Source organism: Haplochromis burtoni, unplaced genomic scaffold (genome assembly GCF_018398535.1).
Source record: "Haplochromis burtoni strain Fernald_Lab_line unplaced genomic scaffold, NCSU_Asbu1 Contig_116, whole genome shotgun sequence".
In the NCBI taxonomy this organism is placed as follows: Eukaryota; Metazoa; Chordata; class Actinopteri; order Cichliformes; family Cichlidae; genus Haplochromis; species Haplochromis burtoni.
In genome coordinates, this window is record NW_024582477.1 from 238,227 (window position 1) to 257,540 (window position 19,314).

The window sequence follows — 19,314 nt, forward strand, 5'->3', positions numbered from 1 at the left end:
GATAAAAGCACCAATGTCAAGCTTTAGGACACACAGCAGTCATGTCTCTTACACTCCTACACGCACACACTCTTTCCTGCAAGCGCACGCGCAACGTGACGCGCGCTCACACACTATACGCGCGCACACACTGCACGCACACACAAGTGGGGCCTGAAAATCTGTCAATTTCTGCCGTGTGGTCGGTCACGTGACCTCCTCCTCCGTGGAGTGGATGGAGATGACTCTCCACGTCAGCCTACGTCTCCCAATTTCTGCTTAGCGAACCTGCTTCAAAGAGGCAAGAGGCACGGCGCTTCAGAGCCATGTTCAGGGCGGTTATAGAGGAATCGTAGCCCAGCAGAGAGTTGTAGAAGTGGGTGAATACGATGATGGATTTTGACGAAAGGGTCCCCGTCGGATCGAACATGTATCTGCCCAGCTGCACGTATTATGTGTCGGCGGGCGCTGATTTCTCCGGTCTTCCATCGTTTTTGTCCCAGACCCCGTCCACCCGCCCCATGACATACTCCTACTCCTCTAACCTCCCGCAGGTTCAACCCGTCAGAGAAGTGACATTCAGGGACTATGCAGCCATTGATGCATCCGGTAAATGGCCGCACCGGGGGAACTTGCCTCAGTGCTACCCCAGCGCGGAGGACATGGTACACCGGGACTGCCTGTCAGCTCAATCCGCCGTCGTAGGGGACATGTTCGGTAAAAGCAGCCCAGCAGCCGCTGCTGCCGCATACCACCACCACCACCACCACCACGCGAGTGCTGGCTCCGCTGCCACCAATTTCTATGGGAATGTGGGCAGAAATGGAGTGCTGCCGCAAGCTTTCGACCAGTTTTACGAGACGGCGTACGGGAACGCGTCGGAGAGCTCCTCCGCGAATGGCTACTCAGGGGACAAAACGGCGACCAAGCCTCCCGGCTCCGTGCAGGAGGAAGCGCCATCGTGCCCGGACAGCGAGTCGAAGGAGCAGCGGGATGAAACGAGCAGCCCGGAGTTGTCTTCCGGCAACAATGAGGAGAAAACCGGCGGCAGCAGTACGTATTAAAGTCAGCGCCTCGGTTATGAGAGAAAGTTTGCAATCTTGCGCGCAGCTGTTAAAAATTTTATATGCTGTTTTATAAGCATATAAGGTTTATAGAGGGCCTGCAGACCCCCCACCCCCTTCCCACCCCCCAACAAAACTTTGTTATAAACTGCAGGATCACGTGTTTGGAGTTGAAATTGGTCGTGAAAGACACCAAGGCGGATATTTTTCTGTAAAACTCCCCGATGTTTACCAATATATAATATATATATATATAATATATATAATATATTACCAATATATATATATACCCAGTAATGCCCAGCAATGAGTTGCTATACAGATCCGCGTTGATTATATCCACTTATTATGACCGTGCTTGTTTCACGGGTTCTTAGCGTTAAAAAGACCCCTTGCATGTAATGAGGGTGGTGCCTCTGGTTTAAGGTTTAGCACACACGAGGTCTTATGTTAAAGCTAGCATGGAGCTGCTGTTCCTACTTGTACATTTCCCCTTTATTTGCTCTGTAAAAAACAAAAAACAAACAAACCAAAAAAGTTTTCACGTAAAACTCAATGCAGCAGAGTCTCATTTACCTGCGTCTACCAGAGGCGTCTACTTTAAGGTGAACTTGTTGTTTTCACTTGCTAGTAAAGGTCAAAGCCCAAGTGTATTGTCTAGCAAGCCAGCAGCGAATGGCTTGGTAATCTTTCCAGTGTAATATAATATCAGTATATATGACACTTGAAAGGTTGAAATGGGAAATATGTTATTGATGCTTCATGTTCAGGAAATCCTCTCATGCGTAATCTGGGCGACATCCCACCCGTATAAATCTCTTTCTGTAAAATAGTCACGGCTAATTTGAAGTGTTTAGATTTTCTGTGACGCCTGTATTTCTTCTTCTCCCTCTTCTATTTTTGTGGCTTTCAGGTGGACAGAGGACCCGGAAGAAAAGATGCCCTTATTCCAAATATCAAATCAGAGAACTTGAAAGAGAATTCTTTTTCAGTGTGTACATAAACAAGGAGAAGCGGCTGCAACTGTCTCGGATGCTCAACCTGACCGACCGACAAGTAAAGATCTGGTTTCAGAACCGTCGCATGAAGGAGAAGAAACTAAACAGAGACAGATTACAATATTATACGTCCAATCCTCTGCTTTAGGGGGGTCGGGGAGAAGACGGCCACAGCTCCATTAGTCCTCTGCTTGTGGGACTGGTTACGTTTACAGACTTACTGACTCGCCTGGCTGTGTCTCTCCCCGTGTACATTGTGTACCACATTGGCCGCAGCAGCAGCAGCAGCACTGCTCGATGGTTAATTTCAAGTTCGAGGACAACAGTATCTTGTGATCTGCAATACTCAAACAAAGAGGGAGTACGAACAGAGGCGGTCCGCGGACTTTGATTTCGCTCCTCATTGTCTCACTTTTGAAAATGTAGATTTTTTGACATCGCCAAGACTGTGTTTGCGAAGGCCTTGTTCATAATGTGACCTAAGACGCTTCATTTTCCTTTCGTGCGAGAAAAAAAAGAAAAGAAAAAAAGACGTAATGAATTGACTGATCTAGTGTATTTTGTACTCAAAAGATCTGATTTTTTTCTCCTGTTTTTCAAATCAGAAAACTTGTGGATTTAGGCTGATGGTGAATATCTTGCCAACCGAATCTATATTGGTGTGACCAAATAATGAATCCGACGGATGACAATGATGTGGGTTTTTTCTTGTTTTGTGTGCTTATTTATTTTGTAGCCTCTCGTTTACCATCTTACTTTGATGCCACGGCTATCCAAGCTAAAATCGGTTAATACACGCTGACTACTGGGATCCCATGTTGTAGTCTGAGCTGACCTCAAAACGAGCTTTTGTCGTATTTTCTGTGCCCTGCAAACCAAGGATTAGCAGACTAATTTTGTATTTTGCGTATCTTTCAATTTCCAAATCAATTCTAAGATGTCTCTTTTGATTTTATCAATCCAGTATTAATAATCCAGGTCGATGGGTCCGTGTGGATTTGCACTGAGGTACACGCCCCGAGATGTTCACAACAGGTAACCTTACGCGGTGGGCCCCTTCGTTTTAAACAAGATTTTCAGTTCACGATTCTTGAATCTTGATAATTGTCGTTTAAATAAAACAGAAAAAAAGAAGAGAAAAAGAAAGATGAAGATTAAAAAGATTAATTTTCAAATGTACCGTCAGGGCGAGGCTGGCCAGGATGATCACACTGAATTTAACTGCTTGGTCTGCCCGAAATATTGTGTATCATCATTATATCATTATATTTCCAAATAATAAAAAGTGGAATATTACCGAAAATCAACTTGACTTGTATTTTGTCAGTGACTTTGCTTTTTCAATGTGTGTGTGTATGTATATATGTATATATATATATATGTATGTATATATGTATATATCTCACACTTACAGCGCAATCACAGTGAGCTACCTACAGGTATGAAACAAAACAACGGAAACAATGACTTTCAGTGAATTTAAAGGCTAAAATACGAAATATTAACCAAACAGTCACACTCTCTACCACACTACTGCAGATTAAACTCCTCCTGTGTGAATGAAGCAAAATCAATAAATCATTAAATAAATACCCAACAATTCAGAGTCTTTGCCAGCTGTGTGCTTAGATAGGTAACACAAATATACAAATATAAAAACAATAATAAACCTGAATCGATACTTAAATTATGTTTGTGCTGCTGTGCTCTCCAAACATTTTTCAGTCTCCCTTGCTGTATTTTGAGTTATATAACATATTTTGCAATTCTTGCATTCCATCTAAAGGAAATCATTGTTACTGAATCTTTGCAGATAGCTTATAGGTCACCTTTTATCTGTCACAGTCATATTTATTGTTGCCAGCATATTGCACCATGTGTACTTTATTCTCGAATCTTTTCTCTCTGCTTGTGTCTGTCCGGGTGCGCAAACTGTCATTTTGCTGATTGGCTTTGGAAACCCTCTCCAACTGGAGTCTCCTTTGGCGAGGGTCGCCATATTTGCTGTTGTTATCGCTGTGTTTATGGGAGCTAGCCGCAGCGCATTGGCGTTCATATATGACAGTCAAAAGGGCCATAAACTCAGGGAGAGAGGCTGAAGTTTATGGTTGCCTCTCGCTGCCATAGTCCGGCCTTGCCTTGCGCATCCTTTACTGCGCGCTGGAATTCCGTCCCTAATTACGGGACATCCTCCCCGTTGCCGCAGCAACGCGGCCATAAAAGCTGTCTGAGAGTCTGGAGCATTTGTACAATTGGAGTGCAGTGCAATAAACCGTCTGAGACCCAAGGTTATTAACTGTGTTACCAAGGAGGCGACAGCAACGACAGGCAGAGGACGGATAGGAAAAGCTTCTGCTCGCTCGCTGCACCGGCTTCATTTGAGAGGCTTTTCCCTGTAGCGTGGTTTATCCACCTCAAATTATTCCTGAGGAAAAGGCTGCACTTGGGATTGGACTCTCCTACCACCGGGCGGCGCTATTGGGACCAATGTCACGGCCCTGGATCTTTTGATCTCCAAACTCACCTTAAAAGCAAACAGGTAAAAGTCGCCCGGGAAGCCTGGACCTTGAATAGTTTTGCTCTGCACTAAAGAAAACCAATTGTTCATCGCTTGAATTCTTGCCTTGCATGCAAGCCCTGTTAGTCCGAGATAAGAGCCTCTTTTTTTTAGTTTAGTTTCCACATTTTTCCTCTGGTGCCCAAAGGCTTACGCGCTAGAGAAAGTCTTCCTGGGGGCCCTAATAAGGCAGCACATCTGTGCCAAGGCTTCATGCTGCATGTGCTATTCATTTTGCTGGGCTAGAACTTTTTAATGGTTGGAGTGTAGCATAGCCGCCTTGTACCTGGAGAGATCTGCAACCCCTCCCAAGTCTAACCACAAATGTTTTGTATTTCGGAAAACTCTGCCTTAATTATTAGACAAAGGTGGACACAGCTCGTACGTTAATGACACAAACTAGGCAGTGGGTGCTGGAAGGAAAACAAACGGTTTTATTTTTCACATACTAATGCAGCTCATCTTAAATCACAGTAGTCGCCTCTGTGATCATTCTCCTCCGTGGTCTTCCTCTTAAAGGAATCCATTAAAATCATTTGACGTCGTTCCAAAACACACAATTCCCTGTCTACGTGCCAAAGCTGTGATTAAAAAGGTCGATTTGATTGCAATAGGGCAGCAATCGCGTCTCCTTTTCCTTCCTGTAACAGACACTATAGGGCTGAGGTTTGAGGCTATTCTGTCTCAGTCCAAGTGGCGAGTGGCTATTCTAAACCCTAATGCGTGTGGACCCAGTCTCTTTTCTCTCTCTCTCTCTCTCCTTTGTCTCTCGTGAAAAATAAATGCTTCCGCTTGGACGTAATAAAACGCCGCGTTATTGTTCATAACTGCACTCGGGACGAACATGATACGATTCAAACGGCCTCTTCGGCCACGATTATATGGGCCTGATCAAAGCCAGTGGTCAGACTAAACTGTGTTCAGGATATAATAGCCGGGCAGCTGTGAAAATGAAGATTTAATAGCTACAATTAATAACTGCAACACAACGGTATCGATAGGCCCCCGTGCCACTACAACATCATGAAGTGTGCGGGCCAAAACACTTTAATACCAGGCACACATAATTAATTGAGGTATTTGGTTTCCCTGTTGGCTCATGTGTCCCACGTGCAACAGGCCACTGTGGGGACAAGCGCACATGATTTTAAACCTATTGTTGTTCGTTTATCTGTGTCACTGGGCTAACAGTGTTGTGGTTCATTTTATGTTTTGGGGGAAATTTTACAAACGGACACAAACGCTCCGGCCGCTCACGGCCTTTATTCTGAAATCTCAAAACGCCTTTTAAAAAAATACAATTCCATAATAGATCATTTTCTTCTCAAATTGGCCATTGCATTATATTCTCATGCGCATAAATAACCCGCATCCAGCCTCAGTCATTTAAGTAATTTGAAGTATGCTCGCACTGAGCAGCAGCGATTGACAAACGTCCGCCGTGACTCGGTAAAACTCCAAGTCAGTGTACATATAAATGACAGAAAACCTAAATGGGCTCAATTTATGAATAACTCCCGAATTTCCTCTTTTTTTCTTTCTTTCTTTCTTTCTTTCTCTCTGTTTTTTTTTTTTTTTTTTTTTTTGCAAAACAAACTGGGGGGGTTGTAAGGGCCACCTGGGCCTGGTAATGGCAAAGCTGGCCAAGATTAACTTCAACCTGGAGACAGAGCAATGGAGTGCACATGGCCAAGGACACGACAAGATGGAAGGAGAGTTTTATTGTGGACCTTATTGCCCCAAATTGGACAAACAGGATGGCTTGTGAATGTGGAAGCTTTATGTCGGCTTTACTGTGGCGCAAAGGGACTTTTCCCTCACAACAACGTGATCAATATTTTGGCAGATTAACGAATGTAAATTTACGTATTGAAGTCCGCTTTGAGGTTTTTTTTTGTTGAATGTTTGTAAGAAAGGAATCCAAACAGCGCAGTGCTGAATGGTGATATCATTTGTAGCGTTTGAGCAAAAGCACACGCAGGCTTGACCTTTTTACATGTTGCCCGTAATGATTACTTGGATACAATTAAATACATTCTATATTTTGCGTTTTTGGAAAAAAACAGACAAAGAGCATAGTTATTGCGTTGTCTAATTTGAAATTGATAGATTGAAAAAAAAATGTGTTCATGTTCTTAGTGTAAAATTTAAAATTATATGGACACAGGATTTATATAAAATTAAGAAAGTGCCTTCAGAGGCTTTGTTGGATGGAAAGTAGAATGACAGGGAATTTTAGAAATTTGGTTTTTAAATGATTTAATTATTTTAATTTTTTTTTCTATGTATTTGTGCATTCTTCAGTTGCGTTCAGACCCATCGACAATGTGTTTTCTTTGTCACGCAGCACTGCTTTGTTAATCTTCGCGAATTTTCCAAGAATTTAATATTTGCCCAAACTCTCAAGTGAAAAGTGATTTTGCTACAAACATGTACAAAGTGACTTAGAACAGTACAACTAAACGATCCGGACTAAAATGAAAATATGAACTTTTCAGAGGCATTATCTTCCGCATGTTTGATAGCAATCACTATATCTGTAGGCAACAATATTCCAAACACTTCTGTTTTTATTGCAGAGGAGCTCAGACTTGCTTTGGGCTGCAGGATGGACAACATAAAACAAGACATTTTGCCAAAGGCGCATTCTCCCTACAGTCAAAAAGACTTTATTACCGTTAAGCTTTGTCTTGTGTCTTTGTTGATGGGTTTCAGAAGGCTCACACGTTTTAAATTGACCTGACACCTTAAAGCCACACCGGCTTAAAGCGAAATTGTATAATAAATTGTATTATTTGCTTATATTTTCCCACTTACATCACTTTTATCGTTCAGGGGCTTGGCAGGTTATACATATAGCACGTCCTACTGTCCTGTATAGCTAAGCGTTGTGCTAACATTTGATTTGCATTGCATTTGTTGGAAAGTGGAAGTCAGTGCTTCAGGCCTTTGTGTACTTGTGCAATGGAAATAATGCTTCCAAAGCTTTTCTAAAGAACACATGCACGAATTACACAATTCAAAGACAGATGTTTTAAAACTTCTGAATCGTGTTGCACCTCGTCACTTCAAGGTAGCGCATAAGGAGAGGTGAGGCACTGATTGCTGTGCTGTCTTCTTTCTCTGCCTCAGCTCCAAGATGGATATCGTTACGTAGCCCCAGAGTGGGAGGGACTGCCCATCTTCCAGCTTTTCCATTGGTTTCACAGTCTGCTCGGCGGAGAGGGGGTGCCTCTAATCATATCCAGCATGTTTTGCACAAGAAATGTCAGCCAGAAAGGGCTACCTTCTCTCTTCGCCAAAATACACCACAATAATGTCATGTTCGGACAGCCCGTCAGGAAATGCGTTTCTAGTGGATTCTCTGATCAGTGGCCGCAACGAGAGCGGCGGAGGTCACTACACCGGGAGCGCATTGTGCGTGCCTCACAGCACTGCCACAGAAGTGCCTTACGGACTACACAACTATGGATACTTCCCAGGTATGGGTAAGCGGAGCGAGGTGGGTCCACAAAACGTGGTTTCCGCCTCGGGCGCTTACATGTCCACCATGGAAATGTGGATGGACGCACAGAGGTCATGTCGGATGGACCAAGATCACCCGGTAGGTCCTCAGGTCGCGCCCTGCTCGTTCCCGCAAAATATAAAGGAAGAGAGCACCTACTGCCTGTACGAGCAGGCGAAGTGTCCTAAAGCCTCCACCGCAGAAGATCTCACATATTCAAGGTTAACTGGAGCCGGCCAAGGGTCGAGTTCTTGTACAGTTACCGATGGCGGCGGCGGGGGCTCAGTGCCTGTGCCGGGCTACTTCCGCTTGTCTCAGACGCACGCACATTCTCATAAACTTTACAACTCCAGCGGCCCCCAGTCGAACCCTTCCCATTCCCATTTTGGCCTACACCCCACTGCTCCAGCTCGCTTCCACACACCTCCAACCTCGACTTCTGCTCCAGCCACGGCACAGGAGGGGAGGAACACCGAGGGGCCCGTGTCCTCGGGAAACGCAGACCTGCAGCCTCACGCTGCGACTGGGACCGAGGAGGCACGCGACTCCTCGGATGGAGACGCCTCGTCAGCTGAAGAAACAGAGGAGAACGACAAAGAGAGAGCAGTACAGTCTAATAAAGGTAATGTCACGGTTCGTCTGCGCACTTTTGTTTTGTTAGCGTTCAGGTAGAGTGGGGCTTTTTAATGACACCTGTCAAGTTTTATTTTACTGGTCAGGGTGACGTGACAGTGAAGACACAGGTCTGTAAACACTGCTTTTGCATATCTCGTTGTTTCTTATGCTATAAAGACAAGATTCTGCGAGAGGAACGCCCTTAAATAAGCGTGCATTTTTTCATGAATAGACAGAAATTGTACTGCGTAAAATTAAAAGAGAGAAGCAGTGATTATGAAGGCAAATTTAATTTTGCCTGATTATACAAACCTACAGAGTGACATGAAACTCTTTATTGTCGTTAAACAAGCACAACAAATTTAATAATACAAACCTACAGAGTAATATGAAATGAAGTACTTATTATACGATGCACGTTAAATACCTGCAGCTTTATCCAGTGTTGTTTTTTTGTTGTTGGCTGCTGCATAAAAAAGGGCCTAAATTTATTATTCAGGCTTTTATGTTTTTCCAGTGCTATAACGTTTCTGTAATTTGCATCCATCTATGATAGCAGCATAATGTTTGTGTCCCCGTTTACGATTGGCGGAAAATTTTGCATATGTTGCTATAACGTCAACTGCAAGTCTGATGAATCTAACAAAGAAACTATACTTTCCGCATCAAACACACACACACACACACACACACACACACACACACACACACACACACACACACACACACACACACACACAAATCCTTTCATTTCGTACTTATAATCAGAAACATTTATGACTTGGTTTATAACACTCTTATACTCTGTTAATATGCAGCTAATGTTAAGTCTGTTTTACTCTCCACTCCAAGCATGCAGTCGTGTTTTATTATAAGGTCACTCATTATCTATTTAGATAATGTCAAGTTTTCAAATGCAGTTCATCAGTAAACTCTTACATCCACATTTTAACACGTCATAAAACATTTATTAAATGCACTGCTTACCAAATATAGGGAATTTAAGGTAAAGTGTTGCCTGTTGTTTTAATATGAGCGCAATGCAAACATATAGATTAAAAAAAAACTATGCTCTTTGTCTGCCTTTCTCTCTTACACACAGTGGAGTTTCTCATGTTTACAGTGCGTAAACCCGTTTATTTACCATTTTCTTTAGGAGACACAAAAAGTGAAAGCACGGCCAACTGGCTGACAGCAAAAAGCGGCCGTAAGAAACGTTGTCCATACACCAAGCACCAGACACTAGAGCTGGAGAAGGAATTCCTCTTCAACATGTACCTGACCCGAGAGCGCCGCCTAGAGATCAGTAAAAGCGTCCACCTGACGGACAGACAGGTCAAAATCTGGTTCCAGAACCGCAGGATGAAGCTGAAGAAAATGACGAGGGAAAACAGGATCCGGGAACTCACCTCCAACTATGGATTTTCGTGATGAACGAGAGAATCACGATGACACAGGAGAAGTAAAATAAAATGTAAAAACAAGATATATAGGTGAAATAAATTACATTCGCCACCCCACACCTCCTTGTCCACACAAAGACTCGTTTCACCGTGGGGTGCAGCGTCCTTTAATTTCCAAACACGCTTAATGTCAATGAAACGTCCTCTGTGAGCTACTGAGAAAAAGGAAAAAAGGATCATCTGAATGTTTTTGACTCTGTTTTTACCCCTGATTGTGTTTTTCTTTTTATATTTTCTTTTTGTATTGTTGATCCGTCACCTCCGTCGTATGTTTGGGTAGTGTCGTCAGTGCAGTTAAATCAGTGCAGTGAACACCCCCCCGCGCCTCGCCCCCCCCCCCCCCCCCCCCACACGCACACACACGCACGCATACATGCACACACACATGGACCTGCGTCCTGGAAAGTGACGGGGCAAATCATCTTTTTCATCTAAATTTTTAGAAATAATTTTGAAAAAAATATTTAATTTTCAAACTGCATGATAAGAAGTTTTTATTTTATATATTTTTATTTTTTCGAAGCAAATTTAAACCAATCTGGAATATAATGCCCTTATATAACCAGGGAGAAATGACAAAAAAAAATCCTTCACCCTGTGACCATTAAATGTAGTACTATAAGTCTAAACTATGTATGAGCTGAATGTATAAATTGGAACTCCGTTCGCGTTGAGGGCGTTTACACGAAAACAGTTTGCAAAGTGAAGGAGGAATGTTCCTTTTTGTATATTTCTGTGTACATATGACAATGTGTTTTTTTGTGTAATGCTTAATAAATTATCAGCTCGCACTGAACCGAAGCCGTTTGAATTTTTTCTGTGTTCGTGTATGTTTTTCTATAGAAGGAGACAGGGACAGAGAGAGGCTGGAGGGGGAAATAAGCCTTTAAAATGTAAAGTTCAAAAATAACAGAGGCTCCTACACTTGATATTCCTTCTTTATTAATTTTTTTTTTTGAGTGTGTGTGCGTGTGTTTGTAGCAGCTGAGCAACAAACTGTTTCTAAGTACTACTGCACTGGCCATCGGAAATAATTAAGATATTAGGCTATAAGCCGTCTAGCTGCATACCCAGCCGGCTATTGTAGAGTTTTATGACTGGCTGGTATATGAGCTTTCTCCCTCTCCTCTAAGAGCTGCTTCAGTCGTGAGAGAGTCTTTCGGACGGAGAGGAGGCCCGGCTCACAGCTAGAAAACTGAACTATGCAAACACACTGTGGATAAAACACGATTTCTGCTCAAGTCTGGGAATAACTGGGATTAACGCGAGGATCGCGGTAAGTTCATTCATTGCTGTAAATTTGTCCATTTTGCGCCTTGTTGCAGCGGGTTCACTGGAGTGCATACAGCCCATCAAACACTGTTGTGGCTTTCTCAGTACATTTTTTTGAACACATGATGACCGAAGCGACGACCACGGTGCATTATGAACTGGCTGGCTGTGCTTTCTCTCGAGGCCCGGATCGACTGTCGAGTGGTTTAGGTAGTTTCATGTTGTTGGGGTCCATTTCTAACTCTGCAACATGAAACTGTCTTAATTGCCCCAGTTACATACATCGAAACCGAAAGTGAAGCAAATCTGGGTGATAAAGAGGGTGAGATTTTCTTTTTTTAAAAGTGGGGAGCGGTGTGTTGGTGACACGTTACAAACCTTCCTATGTGGAAATCAGGGAGGGGTGGCTGGCTGTTGTGTACAAGCTCAACCTGTCTTCCGTAGTGCTTTCTTTGGAGTCCTCCACTTGCTTTGCTTTCCTTCTTCTTTCTTTCTCTTGCTAGAATACGTCTGAATGGGCACGTGTGCTGAATATCAACGTGATCAAAGCTGAGTTGCATTATACATTGTGGACTTGGGATTAAGTGTAAAGCCGTGAGTGTTTTTCGTGAGTAGTAGTGACGCAGACACGCCAGACAAGGCCTCGGTTACGACCACTGCAGTGGAGGGGAAGGGGAAGGTGAATGGGGCAACAGCGACCTCCGTGGGCAATGAGACCGGATGCTTCCACTGCGCAATAGTGGCTCAGACAAAAGGAGGGGAAGGGCTTTATGGTGATATTTAGATCCGCCAGACAGGCTGTTATCTGCAGAGGCAAAAGAAGTGAATAGCCCCTGCGGTAAACTGAGTGAAAAAACACCCTGATTTAGGTTTACAGCCTTAGAGCCATTGGCATAGTGCCGTCTTTTCCTGCTCTGAAGGTGTTTGTCTATTCGAACTTTTAGTGCACAAATAGGCGCACAGCCGCTCCTTTCCCCTTTCGGCTTGTTTGATGTCTAGCCAAATATTGTGCAAGTACCAGCGAAGTGATAGCCCGCATCTAGAAAGCAAATTATGGACACCTTGTGCATTCTTCTGTGTTCCTCTTTTAGATGCATCAGCAGAGATCAGATAATTTCTACGTGTTGAATTGCCTGTGGCCTTGTGGGGGAGTTGGCCAAGCTCTCACTTTATTTGCGGGTAATAAAAAAAAAAACGGGCATGCAGTATGTGAAAACTCAAGGTTGCTACTTTGAAACCTGCAGTAGTTAAATTCGCAGATTTAGGATTTACTGGACACGACAAGCTTAGGCTTACAGCACCATGTTTTTAAAAACACAAATAAATTCTGTGTTAAGTTCTATATGGGAAAAAACCTGAAAATACAGCATATTAAATGTATCCTGGTGCAGGACATTCCCCGCGCCATTTCCTTTTAAAAGGGGGAAGCCACAAACACCACATTGCATTTATTCTTAGCTGCATATAAGAGTAACGTTACACCGACGCCCTGGCACCTAGCTGGTATTACAGATAATTTGTTAATGGTAGTGATGATACAGGCGTATACTAAGTGATAACGGCGGTGTAAATAATAAACGGGTTAGAATGAGGCTGGTATTTGGTATTTTTTATTTTATTTAAAAATAATAATTACATATATTATTTATTAGTTAACCACTCCTATAATTTCTAAAGTTTTGGCCAGCGTGTTTGAATCCAGCGGATTATTTCAAATTAGCAAAAAAATATGCATTTAATTTATTTCTATTTTCGCTGTTCTTCTTAAAAACCAAAACACACACACACACACACACACACACACACACACACACACACACACACACACACACACACACACACACACACACACACTAGGCCTGCTTCACGGCACGATATGTTTATATTTGTCAAGAAACAAATATATATATTATTTATATATTATTAAATTAATATATTATTAAATTCTGTTACAGCGTAACTGATAAATCCACTAAAAATGCTCAAATAAGAAAGCCTGTTATTATTCTTTTTAAAAAAAAATGTAATTTACAAAAAAAAATTGAAAAACAAAACATTCTTTCAATTCTCCAGAAATAACGACACGTTTATTGATGTAGTTTTACATAGTTAATTTAGCACTATAGCTTTGTTGAGAAAAAATACTCAAACTCCTGCAGAAGCGTTAATTTCATGGAAACTTCGTGTATTGTAATGAGGTTAATTAGGCGCCAGAGACTTAGTTCCAGCGTGTACAGTGACCTGAAGTAGGCAGGAAGCTTGATTGTGGTAGAAAAATAACCGTATACGAGAATTCTCCATGTAGCCTGCGCTTAAGGTTTAACTCACATAGGAATACAACGTTTAACTGAAAACTACTCAGCCTCATAATTGACTTAAGTATGTTTCATTATTGGCTAGCTTTTTGTGCCTATGATATGTATTTAATGCTTTAAGCTGTAGCAAAGAAAAACCTGCAGAGGAAAGCGTATGGCCTGTGAGGGGAGAAAAACTGTTATAAAGTGTTATAAAAAACGATTCATAATTCACTAGATAGTCTTATTCAGATCATTGAGCTTCAAAGTTTCTGTGATGTGGTGCTGTTTAAAATGCGTTTTGGTGAGCAGCGATCGTAGGGTGCTTACGTGTCCTATAAAATGTCTCGTAAAAGAAGGCTTCCAAATACATTTTGTATCGTTTTGGATAACCGAGAGGGGATTGGAACGGCAGCAAGTGCCAATAAGAAGGAGCCCGGTGTCATTTATTTTATTCATTCATATTTTTCATCTCGCATAGTGGTTCCTGCTCAAATCTTGATAATTCTTAAAAAGTCGAAGTTGTTATAGGAGAGAGGGTGAGTATTTAATGACCGTAGGGATTGATTTATCCTTTATTGTTCAGCCTTATGATCACGTGTGTCTGCTACCCAATGGCATGGCAGCCTGTCTCCCCATTACTTTCCCACTGTAGTTCTCCGTGGAGCGAAGTTGCTACTTGATTTCTCCACATTGTTATTTTGTGAGGCTGGGTTTACTGCGTGTGTATGTGTGTGTGTGTGGTGTGTGTGCGCGTCTCGCTTTTGCATGCATCCGCTGTATGACTGTGTACATGTGAAAGTGTAATTTTTTCTGCCATGTCGACATCTGGAACGCTCACTAGTTACTACGTCGATTCCCTCATTCTCCCCGAGAGCGAGGAGCTCTCTGTGCCGAGGTACACCTCCGGTCCTGGGCTCCAGCACGCCAGGCAGCATGCCTCCATCAGCGACCACAGCGAGGTCGGGACTTGCACCTTCCCATCCAAGCCCCAGGTATTCGGGCCGTCTTGGAGCCACGTCCCGGCTCAGTTTCCAGCCACCGTCTCCTCTGTGTATCATCCCCACTACGGGCATCCCCAAGGCCCAGTAGGTGGAGATACAGATGGCCGGTATCAATCCTGGCTTCTGGAGCCCATGTCCGGTTCCCTGCCGTTGACCGGATTACCGACGACCCATCACTACGGGATCAAACCGGAGGGACTGGGGGCGCGGGCTGAAGGAGGGCTGCCCGGATCCCACACGGCTCTGCTGCTCTCTGAATACGCCAATGGCACCGTGGCGTCAGCATCACCGGTGGAAAAGGACGAACTCTCCGTCCAGGCAGGGGATTTGAGCGGAGAGGGGGAAGAGAAACCGGGCCTGGATCCAAGTAAGTCAAAGCAGAGTCTTTTATGTCATTTGCACAACATGAAGCTGTGAGGATTGGGGTGCCTTATGGGGGTGCGCGTCCTAACAGATGCCATTCTGAACGTGCCATTTCCTTATGGGGGGCTGTTAATAGCCCAGCTCACATTGCTGTATTAGATAACCTCTTGCAGCCTTTAAAGTGAGCGTGAGCAGCGAGGGAGGCAGAGGGGAAAAAACATGGACGGGGAGCTGTAGAGCTGTGGATATAGCAGAATTTAGAGGCGCACATCCGCTTTTACTTTATTTGTATCATATATATATATATATATATATATATATATATATATATTTGGTTAGTCAGAAGTTCAGGACCTCACACCAGTGTCGCACCCCACTCTTTTCAGATAACCCAGTGTCCAACTGGCTCCACGCGAGTGCCACAAGAAAAAAGCGCTGTCCGTACACCAAGCACCAGATCCTGGAGCTGGAGAAAGAGTTCCTCTTTAACACCTACCTGACCAGGGACCGTAGGTACGAGGTGGCGAGGCTGCTAAACCTCACCGAAAGACAGGTTAAAATTTGGTTTCAGAACCGCAGGATGAAGATGAAGAAGTTCAATAAAGACGGCGCACCGAAAGACGAGTGACTGAACCTTAGACAAAAGCAGCATTAGACTGATAGCGAGCTTGATGTGTAAGAGCTCTTAACTCTGCTGGACCCTGTTTTTAAACAACATTGTCATATTGTTCTTAATAACAGCTATAGGGTTATTTGTCTTGTAAAAAACAAACAAACAAACAAACAAACAAAAAAACAGCATGTTGGGCTTTAGTTTTTTGCAACTACCATTATATTGCACAGTTTTAACAGTGCACCCTCGTTTTTTTTAACTTGTTCTTTTCTCGTGCTGCTTTGAATTAATACCTCGTTAAAGTGTATTAGTTGGCCTTGCCCCTGTGCTTGTTTGTGTACGACTGTTTCTAGCTCTCTGTGTTCCGGATTGTAGCTATATTTGTTGTCTGTCTCAGAGCCAACTGAGCGTATAGTTTGTAAAAAAAAAGTATTTTATTGTTGTTTCTCTCTTACTATTAGGATAAGCCTTTGACTGAATTTGAATCTAACGTTAGAAACTGTAGGGAAAAAACAGAGTAAAATAGGCGCATAAATACAAGGAACCTCCTGAGAACTCTTACGAAATTTCAGTATATATATGATAGGCTAGAAGTTGTATTACATAACATGATTGACTACCTATGTCTTTCAACTACCTACATACCTACATTGACCTTTGTTTTGCAGTGGTGGATTGTAATAGATTTGTTTGCATTACTGGATTCGTGTGACTGAATTTCAGGGAGTCATTTTCAAAGAGCGTAATATTTGTTAGTGAGTGCAAATGGAAGAAAACACTGTAGGCTAGCTACTCATTTTTAATACCTCGCGGTCGTGCTGACCGTCTGACTTTTGGTTCACAAATGTAATTTGTACTTTATTTATTGAATAAAACAAATTATATCTGCGACGACAAGTATCTTACATTCATATCTCACTGCACCCCCACGCCAGTCTGCATTTCATGCTTTCATAATATTTGAAATTCTGAATTCTTGGTACGCAAAAACAAACAAACAAAAAAGCCTGAGCTGGCGCTGGTTTGCGCTGCCAAAAATTATGACACGTGAAAATACAGAAACAAAAAATAGAGTAATGATAATCAGTTATATTTGGATGATTGCATACTTAGTGAAAATGAGCTTTTTTGTTTGCTTAAATATTTTTAATTTGTAAAAAGCAAAAAAACAAAAAACAATCCCCCCCCCCCCCACCCAAAAAAAGAGTGTGTACCCACACACACACACCAGTGAAACCTAACACACCTAGAACACTGTGTGTGTGTGTGTTGGGGACATAGCTGCATCTTGGCAGAGGATGTTGTTAGCTGTATACAGCCATAAAAGACAATTACCGCTATAACCTTTTATGGGGTGCAAAGCGCTGCGAGGCGAGAGGACACAAAACAAAAAAGACACCGTGGGCTTCGACTGCTGAAGCCCAAAATAATACAGCCGATGTGTTTCTCCTCAGCTCAGATATGACAAGGGCGCTTAGGCTAATCTGTCATGAGCCATCACAGACGGCGCTAAACAATTTACAAGAAGAGGAAAAACCCCGCATCTCTTTAAATGTATTTTGGAAATTTAGGAATTTGTTTAAACACACACACACACACACACACACACACACACACACACACACACACACACACACACACACACACACACACACACACACATTTTGAGGTCAAACTGTCCAACTGGCTTTGGAGTAATGGTGTAGGTCTAGTTTAAAATATGGCCCCTTCATTTTAGTGTTAAGACTGGTTCAAGTCTCTGCATGCTGGAGAAAATATTTGACACAAAAAAAGAGACCAGCAAATCCGATCTGAGCTACAGTTGCATGGTGTCCTGATCGATCAAAGACAGGAGGAGCAGGTAATTCAGCTTTCATTAAGGGGCTGTACAGAAACTATCGATTATGCTGCTTGGAGGCTAAGTCGTACTTTAGTCCACAACTGGAGTGCTGTTGTGACGCGTTGGGGGGGGGGGACGCAGATGGACCCAAACTTCAAAGACTCGGCCAGAGACAGTGCAATAAAACGCCTGGTCTGCTATACTGTCTGGCATTCCAGTTTTAATGGCTTTATGGCCGTCCAGACACAATTAGGCCGCTTCCAGAATGGCACCCATTTGTTTTTTTCTTCTCTTTCTGTGAGACTGCGGTCTGGACAAAAGGCCCGAGCGGAAATGATCAGTTTTATTGGATTCTCCTCGACGGGGACGCGCAGGACTCACGGTCATTTGGAGGGATCCTTTGTTTCTACCTGGGAACCTTCCGCCCCTTGCTCCTTTGCCGGGCCTTCCTAAAGGAAAAGGTAGCAATAAAGTGAACAGCTAGTTTCAGACACAGCAGTGAGACTTGTGTCTATAAACACGAGTATGTTGCAACACCGGAGCATTTCTCCAAATCATACCCAACATAAACGAAACGTCACCTCCGTGACATCCTCCTTTCCTTAATCTGCTGCATTCTATCGGATTCAGCATTAAAATAACAACGCCTGCGCAGTGCTGCCTCCCCAACGCTGCAATCCCTACGAATCACCAGAGGGTGGCGACACTGTTCTACACCACCCCTCTGCTTTTTGTAACACCCCCTCCCTAATGAGCCTGCACTGGGAACAAACTGTAGCAGCATTTTAAGAGTCCAGAGGAATAATTTCACACCTTTTTACAGTCTCAGTGTAGAAGCTGCTTCATGAACCTGCAGCTCTGCGGGGAGGAATGAAAAAGCTTGTGGCTGCTGGATTACTGCTTGCACACCCAAGTAGTCGCTGTGTTCACTCTTGTCGTCCTGTTGTCGTATTTAAAGGTAAACGCCTTAAATTAAATAATTAGTTTAACAACAAGACTTTGCTAAAATCTGCATCCTCCCGCTCAATTGTTCATTAATTATTTCAAAAATGCATATGTTTAAAATAAGATATAATATGTGATATTTTCCACACGGAATAATTAAGTTTACAATCCGTATTATTATTATTATTATTATTATTATTATTATTATTATTATTATTATTATTATTATTATTATTATTGCTTAAAATATTACTAAAAATAACAAAACTATTACCTTAAAACAATATTAGTTAATAATTACATTATGATATTAGTAAAGTTAAATAATTAAAAACGTAATATTACTAATACTACTACTGATCATTATTATAGACGGTAATCGTAATTATTTAAGGTAAAGTAGTGAAATCTAAATATTTTCAATTTAGTATTATTAATTTTTTTTCAAGCATGATTTGTGGTAATTTATTGCCCATTTATGGGTAACAATATAATCTAATTTTACCAACAATAACAAAACAACAGCAACAACAACGATAATAATAATAACCGGTCATATTGCACGGATAGACAAATATAATGAAAACTAACTTGTGAAAATATGTTTTGATGGCACGAGCCATTTTGTAAGATCAAAAGAAAATATACAGATGTCTTCATGTGGTAGATAATCAAAAACTATTTCTATAAGTATACTATACTTTTAGAAATATTTCTTTAAGTACTACTAGATAGATAGATAGATAGATAGATAGATAGATAGATAGATAGATAGATAGATAGATAGATAGATAGATAGATA

At 42.3% G+C, this 19,314-nt stretch overlaps 4 protein-coding genes across 5 annotated transcripts in view; all 4 read left to right on the forward strand.

Moving 5' to 3' along the window:
* The first annotated feature begins 203 nt into the window (after nt 1-203).
* On the forward strand, nt 204-3,344 carry hoxa11a (homeobox A11a). Its single transcript, XM_005928642.3, has 2 exons — nt 204-1,032; nt 1,957-3,344. Exons 1-2 carry the CDS (start codon nt 369-371, stop codon nt 2,187-2,189), a joined length of 897 nt encoding a protein of 298 aa, XP_005928704.1. The 5' UTR covers nt 204-368; the 3' UTR covers nt 2,190-3,344.
* Nucleotides 3,345-4,309: 965 nt separating this feature from the next.
* On the forward strand, nt 4,310-10,521 carry LOC102313060 (homeobox protein Hox-A10). Of its 2 annotated transcripts, XM_005928641.3 has the most exons (3): nt 4,310-4,580; nt 7,731-8,725; nt 9,875-10,521. In XM_005928641.3, exons 2-3 carry the CDS (start codon nt 7,864-7,866, stop codon nt 10,147-10,149), a joined length of 1,137 nt encoding a protein of 378 aa, XP_005928703.1. In that variant the 5' UTR covers nt 4,310-4,580; nt 7,731-7,863; the 3' UTR covers nt 10,150-10,521. The 2 variants fall into 2 exon arrangements, with proteins under 2 accessions (XP_005928703.1, XP_042079591.1); XM_042223657.1 differs by lacking the exon at nt 4,310-4,580 and having other exon boundaries at nt 7,641-8,725.
* Nucleotides 10,522-13,300: 2,779 nt separating this feature from the next.
* On the forward strand, nt 13,301-16,624 carry hoxa9a (homeobox A9a). Its single transcript, XM_005928640.3, has 2 exons — nt 13,301-15,118; nt 15,501-16,624. The coding sequence occupies exons 1-2, from the start codon at nt 14,566-14,568 to the stop codon at nt 15,740-15,742; spliced, it is 795 nt and encodes a 264-aa protein (XP_005928702.1). The 5' UTR covers nt 13,301-14,565; the 3' UTR covers nt 15,743-16,624.
* A 739-nt stretch (nt 16,625-17,363) lies between these two features.
* The window catches only part of LOC102293673 (homeobox protein Hox-A7), a 4,784-nt gene continuing 2,833 nt past the window's right edge, over nt 17,364-19,314 (forward strand). The window contains exon 1 of the mRNA XM_005928665.3: nt 17,364-18,525. The gene's annotated coding sequence lies outside the window, so the exon portion shown is untranslated. The remainder of the gene's footprint in view (nt 18,526-19,314) is intronic.